At 44.8% G+C, this 16,408-nt stretch overlaps 1 protein-coding gene across 1 annotated transcript in view; it reads right to left on the bottom strand.

Moving 5' to 3' along the window:
• Positions 1-16,408, bottom strand: part of SF3B2 (splicing factor 3b subunit 2) — a 112,966-nt gene that overhangs the window by 37,081 nt on the left and 59,477 nt on the right. The window contains exons 8-12 of the mRNA XM_082270127.1: positions 14,793-14,996; positions 14,334-14,459; positions 14,074-14,154; positions 10,207-10,434; positions 9,645-9,794 (exon numbers count right to left, since the gene is read on the bottom strand). Coding sequence (XP_082126253.1) covers positions 9,645-9,794; positions 10,207-10,434; positions 14,074-14,154; positions 14,334-14,459; positions 14,793-14,996 — 789 coding nt within the window. The remainder of the gene's footprint in view (positions 1-9,644; positions 9,795-10,206; positions 10,435-14,073; positions 14,155-14,333; positions 14,460-14,792; positions 14,997-16,408) is intronic.

Raw genomic sequence — 16,408 nt, 5'->3', positions numbered from 1 at the left:
TTTTTAATCCTGAATGGCAAAAGGTGATTTCTAGAGATTCGAAAGAACTAGGTTAGGATCCCAGAGACAATAGAATGTATAGGGGGAATAGTGAGAGTAACAAAATGAAAAAAAAAAAATATGAAGTGAGCAGTCTTTGGAACAGAATTGCCAAGAATGCAAGCAGCCCTTTGATGGTACAATCAATTGGCAACATGACCAAATTTGTCCACAAATACTTTTCGGGGCCATAATGCCTAGTCTCACACCATGAGAAACAGGTCTATTAAGCGCAATGGTAGACCTTAGGAGAGGTTGACTTCATGACCTACAAAAATGTAGCAATAACTAAAAAGTTAACAGCCTTGTCCTTAGGGCCTGGGTTTCAAAAGCCAAGTTGTTAAGGCACGCGAATATGATGCAAGATGGTAAATCGCCCTCTGAGACTGAAGAAGTCTGACAAAGTTAGTACCAATTCTTGGGCCAATTCGGTGGAATAAGCATTACCAGAATGCCCTTTGTCTCTAAAGATCAGGCTAGGAAGGGGTTTGAGGAAATGTGCAAATCAAGCTGAAATGATCCCACAAAGTCATCAGGATAACCCCTGGATTTGAACATGAAACATTCCAATTTTTTGTTTGTTTAACCAGAAAGCTAGGAGGTCCCCACCAGTGACAGATATCTTGAAACACCTCTGGTTGGAGACTATTCCCCAGAGCCCAGACGATGACTTAAGGCAGCCTGCCAATTTTCTACTTTTGGAATATGGATGATGGGGGAAGGCTGGGAAGCAAAATCGTGCCTTAACCAGAATCCGATATATACGCAGTGAGACTTCTGGTTCCCCACAGCAGTGGCGTCGGCAGGGGGGGGCTGACCTGGGCTATAGCCCCGAGTGTGCTCCCCAAAAGCCCCGGGTCTCCTGTTGCTTTTTTAAAATGATTAGCCCCGAGTCCCAAAGCCTGGGTTTGGCCGAGAACTCGGGCTACATACCTCAGCAGTGTAAGATTTATAAAGCACATCCAATGATTGGTGGTCAATCCGGGGCAGCCGCAAGTAGTGTGAATGCAGCTGTCAAGTTTCAGCATTGATGTCGGGTGTGGGCGGGGCCGGTATGCCACGTCCACCTTCCTCCCCAGACAGCTTCTGTTTCTCTATGCACGGAACAATGGGGCGGAGCCCCGCATACCGGTCCCGCCCACACCCGAAATCAATGCTACTTGACAGCGGCAATCACTCTCCTTCCTTGCGGCTGCCCCAGATCGCCCACCAATCACTGGATGCAGTGGCGTAAAGGGCACTGTGTAAAGGGCAGGCAGTGGCAGCTCCTTCAGTCCGGGAACTAGCGGGGGCGGAGCCGCGGTGGGAAGGGGGCGGGCATCGGCAGGAAGAAGGGGGCGGAGCCTCGTCTGGAAGAAGGTGAGTGCCCATTGCCCAAGTGTGTGTGCTGGGTAGTAGAGGGATGGGGAAGCTGCATATAGAGGAATTCATCTTTCCCTATTCTTTCTGCAGCTGCTGAATAACCGATTCTCCTCCTCTCCCTCCTACAGGAAGAATAGGGAAAGATCAATTCCTCTATATGCAGCTGCCCCATCCCCCTCTTATACAACTTCTTTTGCTGGCTCACCAGTGCTCTTAACCCCCCCCCCCCTTCCAGTGTTCTAATCCCCCCTCAGTGCTCTTATCCCCCCCCCTCTGTGCTCTTATTCCCCCCCACCCTCAGTGCACTTATCCCCGCCTCAGTGCTCTTATCCCCCCCCCCTCAGTGCTCTTAACCCCCCCACCCAGTGCACTGGACTGCCCCCTGTTCTTTAGCCCTCCCCCGGTGCTCTTCAGCTCCCCACTGTGCTTTTCATCTCCCTCCCTCCTATGCTCCCTGTCCCCCCCAGTGCTCTCCACCCCCTGCGCCTTCCAACCCCCCTGCAATGCTTTCCAAACCCCCTCTTAATACTCTCCAGTCCCCCACCCCCACCCCACCCTTCAGCTCCTCCAGTGCTCTCTGCTTCGCCTGTGCTCTCCGGCCCCCCTAGTGCTCTTCTATCTTCTATCATGTCCTCAGTCTCTGAGCATCTCCTGTATCATGTCTGCAGTCTCTGACCGTCTCCTGAACCATGTCTGCAGTCTCTGACCATCTTCTGTAACATGTCCTCAGTCTCTGGCCATCTTCTGTTTAATGTCCTCAGTCTCTGACCATCTCCTGTATCATGTCCTCAGTCTCTGACCATCTCCTGTATCATGTCCTCAGTCTCTGACCCTCTCCTGTTTAATGTCTGCAGTCTCTGACCACCTCTTGTATCATGTCTGTAGTCTCTGACCATCTCCTGTACCATGTCTGCAGTCTCTGACCGTCTCCTGTACTATGTCTGCAGTCTATGACCGTCTCTTGTATCATGTCCTCAGTCTCTGACCATCTCTTGTATCATGTCTGCAGTCTCTGACCACCTCTTGTATCATGTGTGTAGTCTCTGACCATCTCCTGTACCATGTCTGCAGTCTCTGACCGTCTCCTGTACTATGTCTGCAGTCTCTGACCGTCTCTTGTATCATGTCCGCAGTCTCTGACCGTCTCTTGTATCATGTCCGCAGTCTGACCGTCTCTTGTATCATGTCCACAGTCTCTGACTGTCTCTTGTATCATGTCCGCAGTCTCTGACCATCTCCTGTACCATGTCTGCAGTCTCTGACCATCTCCTGTACCATGTCTGCAGTCTCTGACCATCTCCTGTACCATGTCTGCAGTCTCTGACCATCTCCTGTACCATGTCTGCAGTCTCTGGCCATCTCCTTTAGCAAGTTTCCAATCTCATACTCAAACTTAAACACATTGCTAATAGTATTAGCTATCTATTTATGCTGAAGGTAGGACTATGCAGGGGAGGGAGGCAGAGAGTGCAAAAGGGGGAACTGTGATGGGGGGCTGTGAAATGTGTGCAATAAATATTCTTGAAAACATTACAAATTTTTGTGGGTGTTTTTACATTTTAAAGTTAGGGGGTGCCAGATATAGGATCCGCCCCGGGTGCCAAATGCTCTAGGTACGCCACTGACTGGATGTGCTGTAATACATTTTCTTTCTAAAAAAACCCCAGTGAGTCGGCGCACAATAGAAGAGATCTCAGAAGAAACTCAGACCGAGTCAACCAATCGCAGCAAGACCTCCCAAACTAAAATAAGAAAGGGGTCTCACCATAAATATGTACCAATGTTTAAAGAATGACCAAATAAATAATCTATAAGCAGCTAAAAAATCAACTGATTGAAGCAAACAACATATAAAATCCAACTCTTGTAGGCTGATCCGATTCCTTAAAAAAATTCCTATATTCGCCTAGGATATATGAAGATAGGAAAATATATCCAACTTATAGACAACTCCCAATCTATATTAAAAGACGTGTATGATGCGAATCCTAAAATTGATCCAATTCCTTAACACTAATCATAAATAAGTAATCTAAATATCTGTTCCCAGTGGAATTATGGCTTCTTTTCCTAAAACAATATGAGATGAAAACAGGCTAAATAGTCGCAACAGCCGACTGGATCGCAATACTAGTTCGTAATTCACAAATATAGCCAATATTCTCACAAATGAATCAGTGATGATGCATGTGTACCCAAAGATCGTAAAGCTGTTGCAACTATTTAGCCTGTTTTCATCTCATATTGTTTTAGGAAAAGAAGCCATAATTCCACTGGGAACAGATATTTAGATTACTTATTTATGATTAGTGTTAAGGAATTGGATCAATTTTAGGATTCGCATCATACACGTCTTTTAATATAGATTGGGAGTTGTTTACAAGTTGGATATATTTTCCTATCTTCATATATCCTAGGCGGATATAGGAATTTTTTTAAGGATTTTTTAAGAATTTTTTTAAGGAATCGGATCAGCCTACAAGAGTTGGATTTTATATGTTGTTTGCTTCAATCAGTTGACTTTTTAGCTGCTTATAGATTATTTATTTGGTCATTCTTAAACATTGGTACATATTTATGGTGAGACCCCTTTCTTTTAGTTTGGGAGGTCTCACTGCGATTGGTTGACTCGGTCTAAGTTTCTTCTGAGATCTCTTCTATTGTTCTCTAGTGAGAAATACTAGAGTTGGCTGCATGTAGAATCGGATTGAATCCGAATCTCAGAGTTATATATTTGTCACCAGCTGCAAAAAAACACATTAGAGGAATCCTCCTACTCGGATACACACGTGACAGCGCATATATCACCCTATACTTTTTTAATACATTTACTTTAAAGCAGTCCTAAACACTAAGATATACTCTGAATGTCTTTCAAACATTATTATTGCTTCTGAAAGCATTAAAATCTCTTATTGGGCATCTGCAGGTTTCTTTGGGCTCTAGAGCTGGTAGAGCAGGGGTGGTATCAGTTTGTAGGCAGAGCTATTGATTGGCTGCGAAAAGATATCCAATTATTGGCTGCAGCTGCACACAGATCCCACCCTCCTGCACCAGATTGTTGAGCTGCCCAAAGAAAGTATTACAGTTGTCTTCATCAATCTGGGTTAGACAGCATCAGAGGGAATTTAAAATAGATTTAGTGCATATTAGGGCTCTGGTAAACTTTAAACTACACTCCAAAGCTCATTGAGCACAGCCACGTTTTCCATGCAAACATGTATGTGCAAGTACTGGATGTTGAGTAAGTGAACATGAAGGGAGATTGAACATTAAAATCTCTGGCAGTTTGCCTTTACTAATCACTAGTGGCCCAAAGTCTGACACCTGACGATCATACTTATGGTATATGAGATTGTTGGACATCCCTTTTAAAAACTATGGGCAAGAAAGTAGACTTTCACCCTCTGAATGCACTTGGCATCGTTATTTTTTTCTCTGGTTTGTTCTCCTTTTTTCATTTTTTTTTTGTACATCCTGTCTTGCGGCTGCCATTCTTGTCTAGGTGAGAATGACGTCTCTAAGACTTTGAAATGTGTTCACCACATATACCAGGATGCTTCGCTTTCCATTCACAGGCCTGTGGAAAAGGTGCTGCAAATCACAGCAGGACAATGCTTGCTGGATCTGTTGGGTTGGGCAGGTGAGTGTTCCCACGTATAACATGTAAGAGGAGGGAAAAAAAATGATGGGACAATGGTCAGACATGGGGTGGTATGGAGAGGAGTACAGGGGGTCAGTCATGGGGTGGTATGGAGAGGAGTACAGGGGGTCAGTCATGGGGTGGTATGGAGAGGAGAGGAGTACAGGGGGTCAGACATGGGTTGGTATGGAGAGGAGTACAGGGGGTCAGACATGGGGTGGTATGGAGAGGAGAGGAGTACAGAGGGTCAGACATGGGGTGGTATGGAGAGGAGTACAGGAGGTCAGTCATGGGGTGGTATGGAGAGCAGAGAAGTACAGGGGGTCAGACATGGGGTGGTATGGAGAGGAGTACAGGGGGTCAGACATGGGGTGGTATGGAGAGGAGTACAGGGGGTCAGTCATGGGGTGGTATGGAGAGGAGAGGAGTACAGGGGGTCAGACATGGGGTGGTATGGAGAGGAGTACAGGAGGTCAGTCATGGGGTGGTATGGAGAGCAGAGAAGTACAGGGGGTCAGACATGGGGTGATATGGAGAGGAGTACAGGGGGGGCAGATATAGGGTGGTATTGAGAGGAGCGGAGTACAGGGGGTCAGTCATGGGGTGGTATATTGAGTTGGTCTCACCTTTGCATCATAGTTACATAGTTACATAGTAGGCGAGGTTGAATAAAGACAATAGTCCATCCAGTTCAACCTGTGTAGGTGTGTGTGACTGTAATCATCTAACATAGCCCTCAATCTCCTGATCCTTGAGATGTAAGTCTAAGAGTCTTTTGAAAGTCACCATACTACCCGCAGAAACCACCTCTTGTGGTAGACAATTCCACAATCTTGTAGCCCTAACAGTAAAGAACCCCCCACGTTGCCTGAGGTTAAAACGCTTCTCCTCTAATCGCATTGTATGTCCTCGAGTCCTCATGCAATTCCTTCGAATGAACAGCTTTTCTTCTAAGCTGAGATCCCCATTAAGATATTTATAAATTGCTATCATGTCCCCTCTCAGACGTCTTTTCTCCAGGGAAAATAAATCGAGCGATTGCAGCCGCTCTTCATAGGTAAGGTCCTCCAACCCCCTAATCAGTTTAGTTGCCCTTCTCTGGACTTTCTCCAGCTCCAACACATCCCTCCTGAGGACTGGCGACCAGAACTGGACAGAATACTCCAGATGCGGTCGGACCAGAGTTTTATAAAGTGGAAGGATTATAGTCTTATCTCTGGAATACATCCCTTTCTTTATGCATGCTAATATTCTGTTGGCTTTGGAAGCTGCCGCTTGGCATTGCATGCTGTTGCCTAATCTATCATCAACTAAGACTCCCAAATCTTTCTCCATTTTTGATTCCCCCAAGGGTTCCCCTCCTAACGTGTATTGTGTTTTTATGTTTTTGGTCCCCAAGTGCAAAACCTTACACTTCTCCACATTAAACCTCATTTGCCATGTCGTTGCCCACTCCGTAATTTTGTCCAGGTCATTCTGTAGGATATCTGCTTCATGCTGTGCAGTTATTGCCCTGGCCAATTTTGTGTCATCTGCAAAAACTGATAACGAACTACTGATCCCTTCCTCAATGCTGTTTATGAATAAATTGAACAAGGTTGGTCCCAGGACTGAGCCCTGGGGCACCCCGCTTACTACCTCAGACCAGTCTGAGTATGCGCTGTTTATTACTACCCTTTGGACACGGCCTTTTAGCCAATTCCGTATCCAAGAGCAAACCCTGCTGTCGATACCTGCAGACCTTATTTTATAAATTAAGCGCTTGTGGGGAACTGTATCAAACGCCTTAGCGAAATCCAAGTACACCACATCCACTGGTCTCCCCCTATCTAGCTCACAGCTCACTTCCTCGTAGAATGCTAAGAGATTGGTTTGACAAGAACGCCCATTTGTAAACCCGTGCTGGTTACTACTGATGATGTTGTTGTCTTTAGCATACTCTACGATATAGTCCCTTATCATCCCCTCCAAAAGTTTACATATTATTGATGTCAGACTGACAGGCCTATAATTTCCCGGGATATGTCTCTGGCCCTTTTTGAATATCGGAATCACGTTAGCCTTCCTCCAATCCCCTGGTACATCTCCTGTCCTAATACTGTCAGCAAAGATCAGGAACAGTGGTCTAGATATAACCATACTGAGTTCCTTGAGCACTCTCGGATGTACGCCATCCGGGCCTGGTGATTTGTTTGTGTTAAGTTTATCCAGTCTTTCCCTGATTTCCCCCTCTGTTAGCCATAGTGGCAAGTCCTGTGTATTACTACTAACCATACAGTCATGGTCAGTGTACCCTTCCTTTTCCTGCGTAAAGACTGACGAGAAAAAAGAATTCAGCACGGTTGCTTTTTCAGTGTCCTCTGTAACCATCCTCCCATCATCGTTAATTATGTGTGCAATATGCTGTAAACAGCTTCCACTTTTCTGGGAAGGCTTTCCACAAGATTTTGTATTGAGCTTGTGAGAACTTGTGCATTTTTGAGGTCAGGTACTGATGTTGGACAAGAAGACCTGGCTGTTTACATTTACGCCAAAGGAGTTTAATAGGATTGAGTTTAGGCTGCATTAATTTATGTTCCATCTGATGCCGGCAGTACTCCTCTCCATACCACCCCATGTCTGACCCCCTGTACTCCTCTCCATACCACCCCATGTCTGACCCCCTGTACTCCTCTCCATACCACCCCATGTCTGACCCCCTGTATTCCTCTTCATACCACCCCATGACTGAACCCCTGTATTCCTCTCCATACCACCCCATGACTGACCCCCATGTACTCCGCTCCTCTCCATACCACCCCATGTCTGACCCCCCTGTACTCCTCTTCATACCACCCCATGTCTGACCCCCTGTATTCCTCTTCATACCACCCCATGTCTGACCCCCTGTACTTCTCTGCTCTCCATACCACCCCATGACTGACCTCCTGTACTCCTCTCCTCTCCATACCACTCCATGTCTGACCCCCTGTACTCCTCTTCATACCACCCCATGTCTGACCCCCTGTACTCCTCTCCTCTCCATACCACCCCATGACTGACCCCCTGTACTCCTCTCCTCACCACCCCATGACTGACCCCCTGTACTCCTCTCCATACCACCCCATGTCTGACCCCCTGTACTCCTCTCCATACCACCCCATGTCTGACCCCCTGTACTCCTCTCCATACCAACCCATGTCTGACCCCCTGTACTCCTCTCCATACCACCCCATGTCTGACCCCCTGTACTCCTCTCCTCTCCATACCACCCCATGTCTGACCCCCTGTACTCCTCTCCATACCAACCCATGTCTGACCCCCTGTACTCCTCTCCATACCAACCCATGTCTGACCCCCTGTACTCCTCTCCATACCAACCCATGTCTGACCCCCTGTACTCCTCTCCTCTCCATACCCACCCCATGACTGACCTCCTGTACTCCTCTCCATACCACCCTATGTCTGACCCCCTGTACTCCTCTCCATACCACCCCATGTCTGACCCCCTGTACTCCTCTCCATACCACCCCATGTCTGACCCCCTGTACTCCTCTCCATACCACCCCATGTCTGACCCCCTGTACTCCTCTCCATACCACCCCATGTCTGACCCCCTGTACTCCTCTCCATACCACCCCATGTCTGACCCCCTGTACTCCTCTCCATACCACCTCATGTCTGACTCCCTGTACTCCTCTCCTCTCCATACCACCCCATGACTGACCTCCTGTACTCCTCTCCATACCACCACATGACTGACCCCCTTTACTTCTCTCTTCTCCATACCACCCAATTTCTCACCCCCTGTACTCCTCTCCATACCACCCCTTGACTGACCCTTGACTGAGGGGGCCATTGGGTGGAGCTTGGGCGGTACTTACTTTTAAATATGGTAGGAGCTTGGGCGGGGCTTACTTTAAAATGTGGGAGGGGGTTATCAAATTTATCTTCGGGCTGAAGCCCCTGGTCTTTTTCCTACCTAGCAACGCCCCTGCCCCACAGGTGTAGGGGCAAGAACACGGTCGAAAACCCTTGGTGCTGTGAACAGACTAAAGAAAATAGGGTAACTAATTGGTAATGTTGTGAGCCCACTGCAAAACACAGGAAGCGATGTGCTGGCAGGATGGGAAATGCAAGTAAGCATCCTTGATGTCCAAATAATACAGGAAATCCCGTGGCTGTAGGGAGGCAATAACTGAACTGGTAGACTCCATACAGGATTTGGGAACCTGAATAAGGTGCTGAAAACCTTCAGAACCAAGATGGGGAGACTGCAGACAGGTTGGAGTAAAACTCCATAAAAATATTTCCACTTCTGGAGGTAAGAACCACTATTTCTTTAGGGATGAGCTACAAAAGTGCAGCTTGGAGATCTGCTAGCCTTTTTGGGGTTTGACAACAAAGGTAAGGGGGGGGGGGGGAGGGAGGAGTAAAATAAACTTGTATCCTGTGGTGACTACATTCTTGACTTCAAAGGTTTCGAATGTTCTAGGTGCAGATGACCATGGATGACAGAACTTTACATGTTTAGCAGTCTCTATTCCATCAGAATGGTTTGAAAAATGTTGGTGTTCTCAGGACATCACATGTAAACATCAAGCAGCTGCTTGCTCATCACCTCATAATAAAGGTCTCCATGTATAGTCAGCTTTGGCTTGCTCTGCCATTTGAAAAATGCATCGTGCAGTTTCTGATAATCTATGTCAATTTTTCCCATCTTAGGTCTGACTTTCTCTCTCATTTTAGACTTCATAGTCTTTTGCTCTTCCTGAAAAACAAAAAAAATAGTATTTCAGTTAGTTAACCCCATTTGTAGTTAATCATAGATCCATCAATTTTTTCACATTAACAAATGCAGCAGGCAAGGCTTTGTTTCTACATTTTTAATGTAGCATGGTGTGAACATGTATCCACAGTATATAATACAGTATAAAAAACAAGTATTTTGCCTACTCTGAAGGAGAAATGAATGCTTGAAGGCACTCCTATCGTCAACAACCTCTAAATAACAAAATTAATATTCGGCAACAAAAACCACAACCATTTATCAATTGTATCTGGGCATGTGTCAATTTATTTGGTAAAATTTGACACTTTATTTTCGAGTATGGCAAAAAAAAGAGCAAATCTACTATAAATAACCCTCTGCTAACTCAAACTCTGTCCACATAGTTCTTTACCTTTTCCTGTAGCGCCTCCCTCATTTCCTGGATACCTGTTCTCTTGATAAAGTCAGGAAGTTGAAATGGTGGTTTCTCAATTCCTCTTTTGCCCTGCAGATATTTGCGTTTGAAACACCAGTGACGAGGAACAGGGACAGAATTTCTTGTACCCTTTAGATGCACAAGGAGTTTCGGATCCTGAGCTGTAACATCATGCATTTCCACCACATCTGGACGAGATACCAGCTGAGAAAACAAAGCAAGATGGGAAAAAAAGTCAGTTAAAACGAGCGAAGAATTTCTTTAACTAGGAGGAGAAATATAAAAAAACTAAACAAAAAAAAAGAAGATGCATACGATCACTACATGCTCCCATTTACTTGCTCATCAATCACATTTTGTGGCTTTGCAGTCTGAAATTAAGTTGCTGGGTAGGGAACCCGGCAGTGAAGCATTGCAGCTTCACAGGCGTGTCCCTACTGCGCATGCGCGAAGCGCGCTGCACAATCGGACTGGCTCGGTGGCAGGGGAAGGAGGAGGGGGCCCAAACTTCTGGGGGACAGCGCCGCCTCCCAGAAGTGGGGAAGGGTACCTGTCAAAAACGAGATGTGTCTCTACCAACGTTGCACATCTAGACTTTGCAATATTTGCCCACACATCTTTGCAAAACTGCTCAAGTTCAGTTAAATTTGATGGTGACTGTTTGTGGACTGTAGTCTTCAAGTCATTTCACAGATTTTCAGTTGGGGTTAGGTCTGGGCTCTGACTAAGCCATGCAAGAACATTCATATTTTTCTCCTTCAACCACTGTGTGGTCATTTTTGCTGTGTGCTTTGGGTCATGTTGGAAGGTAAACCTACTTCCTATTGAAAACTTTGCAGCAGAGGGCAGCAGATTTTCCTCAAGAATTTGATGGTATCTTGCCCCATTCATTTTTCCTCTATTCTGGTAGGTGCTCCAGTCCTTGCTGCAGAGAAACACCCTCATAACAGGATATTACCACCTCCATGTAGGAATGGTGTAATTTGGATGGTGAGCTGTAATATATGTCTGGCGGAAATCTAATTTGGTGTTGAGGCCAAATAATTAAATTTTAGTCTCATCTGACCACCTTAAAGAGGAAGTAAACCCTCCTCGGGAAGTTGTACCTATAGGTAAGCCTATGATAAGGCTTACCTATAGGTACTGTAAATATCTCCTAAACATGTACGGTTTAGGAGATATTTACCTTTAAAGCAGCCAGTGACGTCACTGGCGCATGCGCTCTGAAGGAACGGCTGATCGTGCCGTTCCTTCAGAGCCCCGTGCCGTGACCGTCGGCTCCCGCGCGTGCGCGGGAGTGACGTCACCGCGGCTCCGGCCAATCAGATGGCCGGATGCCGCGATCCGGGAAGACGGGCGACTGAACATGTCGCTCGTCATACAGGTAAGAGAGCGGCACGGCGGGGGCTCGTTCTAAGGTAAGTATTTCATAATGAGCTAGTATGCGATGCATACTAGCTCATGTCTTTCTCTTGCAGGTTGTAAAAAAAAAAAAAAAAATTTTTTGAACGAGTTTACAACCTCTTTAAAAAAAAACGCACCTTAAAGATTCTGAGGCTACATGGAAAAGGGTGTTATGGTCAGATGATCAGATGAGACTAAAATTTAATTATTTGGCCTCAACACCAAATTATATGTCTGGCGGAAATCCAATACAGCTCACCATCCAAAACAAACTATCATCACAGTAAAGCATGGAGGTGATAATATCCTATTATCGGGTGTTACTCTACAGAAGGGACTGAAGCACTTGTTGGGGGGGGGGGGGAATGAATGGGGCAAAATACCATCACATTTTTAAAGAAACACTGCTGCCCTCTGCTAGAAATTGGTCAATGGGAAGGTGGTTTACCTTCCAACGTGACAGTGACCCAAAGCACACAGCAAAATTGACCACACAGTGATTGAAGGAGAAAAAGGGGATTATCCTTGCATTGCTTAGTCAGAGCCTAGACTTAAACACCATTGAAAATCTGTGGAATGGCTTGAAGACTGCAGTCCACAAAGGGTCACCATTAAATCTAACTGAACTTGAGCAGTTCTGTAAAGAAGAGTGGGCAAATATAGGCAAGTCTAGTTGGTGAAAGTTAGTAGAGACAACTCCCAACTGACTAAAGGCTGTAATAATGCAAAAGGTGGTTCAACAAAATGCTGACACAAGGGGTGATCCTTTTTAAAACACAGTGGACGGTTTTGGAATTATTTTTTTTTTTTAAAACATTTTTATTGTTATCCAACATAAGCTTACAAGTAATGTCAAAGCACATGATGTTCATCTCATTCCATAATATAGGTTACATTGATACATCCAATACATTCAGAAACGGTTTTGGGATTTTTAAATTTTTTTGTGACACGTTAAGTGTTATCTTTCACTTGACGGTAAAAAGTTGCACTGAGTAAATACAGCTGGATAAAACAAAAACTGTGTGTCTTCATTTCAGACTGCAAAGCAACAAAATGTGATTTTAAGGTGATTATTTTCTATACCCACTGTATGTACGGTAGAAATCACCTGCCCAGGTTCTATTTTAAAGAGGAAACTCACAATCCCAATGCAAAATTTGGTGCCTAATCATGTCGGATAAAAAAAAAAAAAAAAAAAAAAAAAAACAAAACACTAGCAAGCCAAGCAGTTCCAGGATTGTCCTCTTCTGTCACCACTCTCCTACTTAAGTTCCTGTGCCATGCCACCATTTTCTTTTTTTCGTCACAGGAAACCAGCTTTATTCCTGTTTCTCTCAGCCTGCCCCCAAATAACACTGTGCCAGATCTCAAATGCAAAAAGGCAGATCTGGCTCTGTGCTGGTTTACATATTGTTCTAGGAATGGAGGATAGTAAAGCCTCCGGGAATATCAATGTCACAAGAACCAGGAGGCATTGATTTCTTCTGTTGTTGAACAATATGTTTAAAAAAAAGAAAAAAGTGCCAGCCACTTCCCCTCTTTTCGAAAAGCAATGCTTGCTGGGAAATGTGAAGTCAATGTCCCAGGAGGTAGCAAAAGAGTGAAATGTAATGCTCACCTAGGCAAAAATTGTGCAGGAGGCTGAATATCTAATCTCCTATTATTTTAAATCGTACACTACAGGACACAGGAATGGTTTCCTAGACAATGGGATGTCCCCTAGCAATACTACAAAGGGTTTGCAACAAAATAGCAGCAAGAGGTCCACAAGAAAAAACAAGGGTCAACAGACTCATCCAACGCGCTCTGTGACTGATGTGTCCTTCAGAAACAGCTGATCACAAATCATGGTAAATGGACAATCACAGCATCTCTTTACCATGTGATCAGCTGATCACACGTAAAAACAGACTTGCCGGTTATCGGCAGTCCTTTACTCCCACGTGGTGTCTGTATGAGGAAAGGAGAGCCGTAAACCGGCAAGACTGTCAGTACCTGACGATCTGAAAATCAGATGAAAAATATCACTTTCGTAAGAATTGTACGATAATCGGATCTTTCGTACACAGCTTTCGAGAGCCAATGACGAAATTTCATCCGATCAGAAAAGCACGAAAAAGGTTTCTTGTACAATACCAGATCTTACGATTTTCGTTTAATTAGTACAGCTGTCGTCCAAAAATATAATACAAATACATTACTTTTGATTTTTTTTTTTTTTTTTTATTGTCTGGGAATTTTCCTGACTTTAGTAAACTCATTTTCGATATGCGACTAGCATGCAAACAAAAAAAAGGTGGACGATCTGTCATCTGATTTTTGGATCATGAGTACTGGTCATAGGGTGTGGTTTACAGATATTTAGGTTTCCTTATTTTTTTTTTTTCAAACCGATTGGAACACATATTTAGGTGCCCACCAGATCTATACTATTACCTGCTTCAGTTCTGCCACTGTGAACCTATTCATTCTTCTTAATTTCTTCTTAGACAACTTAGGAGCATCATTTTTTCTCATCTGTAAAAAGGATTAAAAGAAAACACTAAGAACACACTGTATGAGAAAGTAAAGGAAACCGTGAGACATTAACAACCTACAGATTTAGAGTCACATAGAAATGAAGAACAAGGAAAAACACAGAGAAGGTAGTTTTAACAGAAAATTATTAAAGAAACATATACAAGTTGATTTCCAACCTCATCATCACTGTCACTGTCACTGTCCATTAGTTCCTCCTCAAATCTTTTTCTAGGAACAGCTGGCTCCACCTTCTCCACTTTTTCTGGCTCTTTTTCCTTTTCCCGCTTAACATCATCTGTCAGCTGCGATTTAAACAGATACAAAGTCACAACCAACACAACCTTCCATCAACTCCCCTAGACCAGGTGAAAAGAGCACAGTGCTCCCCAGTTTCTCAGGATAAGTGCAGAAGATGGGATTTGATCAACATAAAATAATAGTATTGTATCTGTATAGAATTTGATCTTTCACTTTAAGGTGTTTAATGGATATGTTAAATTTGGTCACAGCATTGAATTAGATCTTTTCATCTTAAAAGAAAAGCCCTCCCATAAACAAACTGCTAAATTTGTATTCCACAGAGTAGAGGGGTAGTCTTTGAACAAAGCAAATGACTTACAAAACATATGGGGTACCTTAAATGCCTGGAAGATCCTCTTGAAGAAAATGAAATTAGGATCATAAATCTCTGGCTCTTCTATAACATACTCTATTTCAACTTTTCCTCCTGCTGTGTCAGCTTCTGCTGCCTCATTCAGCTCATCCCCTACAACAGTAGGCACTGCAATTGCTCGTCTGCGTGTTCGTTTCTTACGATTTCTTCGTCTTCGACTTTTTTTCTGTGGGGAGAAAAGGTTTATAAATACCTTACATGACATTTCAGCTTTTAACATTTCAATACAAGCTATGACTCAGTGTTTGGACTTTGTAGTCGCGCATTTACCTGAATACTAGAAAAACCTTGAGTTCGGTAGGTATTAGCTGGAGAATTTACAATGCATCTTCAACATTAGAGAACAAGTCCAGATGAATGCAACTAAGGCCTACTAGCTATACGACTATGATAAATTAGAACCTTTGCAGACATTTTACTTGCATATATTTCCTAGCATTTATAAAACCATATACCCCCATCTACCTTATAGGCTGTGATTGGAACTCCGCCCCTCCAGCCCGATGCAATCCAGCCCTCCCAGCTCTGCCTCTAGTCTCCAGCCGACCATTACTCCGCCCTGCTTCACCCATTGTCTCCCCATTGAATCTATTTACAAAACATTACAGCCTGATCCCGCCCCCGATGCAGCCAGGAGAGACAATGGGCGGAGTAATGGTCGGCTGGAGACTAGAGGCAGAGCTGGGAGGGCTGGATTGCATCAGGCTAGAGGGGCGGATTTCCGATCACAGCCGAAAGCAAAATGGATGTGTCGGCTGTCAGCACTGTGAGTCCTCCCCCGAGCCCCGACTTCTCCCTGGGCTAAATATTGTGTCTTCGGCGATATGAATATCGCCCACGCCCGCAGAACGATAGTCGATGTGATATCCACTAAGAAGGCAACCTTCTGTTACAAGGAAAGCAGAGAAATCTCCCTAATATTCTCAAAGGGAGGCTGTTGAACAGACAAAACCAGATTGAGATCCCACGGCGGTAACGGGGATCTCCTCGTAGAGCCAGATGACACACCCCCTGGATGAAAGTGCGAATCGAGCTATTAGTAGCAAACAGATGCTGGAAGTAGAAAGCCAAGTCTGACACCTGGCCCTTGATGGTCCCCAACACCAAGCACTGCTCAAACCCCTTTTGTAAAAAAAGGGACAAAACCCGAGCTACAGAAAACAAGCGAGGGTGCAGTTGAAGCGATCAACACCATGAAATGTACGATTTCCATGTACGATGATAGATCTTCCTAGAAGTGGACTTCCAGGCCTTCGAAAGAGTTGGAATCACCGAGTCAGAGAGACATCTATCCTTTAATGGCTTGGCTGTTTGAAAGCAAGGTGTTAAAGCCAGCGACCGTAAAGCAGGATGGAAGATCGGACCTTTAGATAGCAAATCGTGCAAATCGTCCCGCAGAGGAAGACGCCATGAAGAATCCACAACCATTTTTACCAGCTCTGCGTACCAAGACCGGCGAGGCCAGTCTGGTGTCACCAGAACGACCGGAATGCCTTCCATCGCTACCGGCGAAGAAAGTGCGGCAAAAATACGAGTGGAGGAAAGGCATAAATCAGCCGATACTGGCTCCAAGGAACC

The sequence above is a fragment of the Pelophylax lessonae genome (genome assembly GCF_965119305.1).
Source record: "Pelophylax lessonae genome assembly, chromosome: 10".
NCBI lineage: Eukaryota > Metazoa > Chordata > Amphibia > Anura > Ranidae > Pelophylax > Pelophylax lessonae.
The sequence above is the reverse complement of the archived record's forward strand: the minus strand, read 5'-3'. Positions and strand labels throughout refer to the sequence as shown.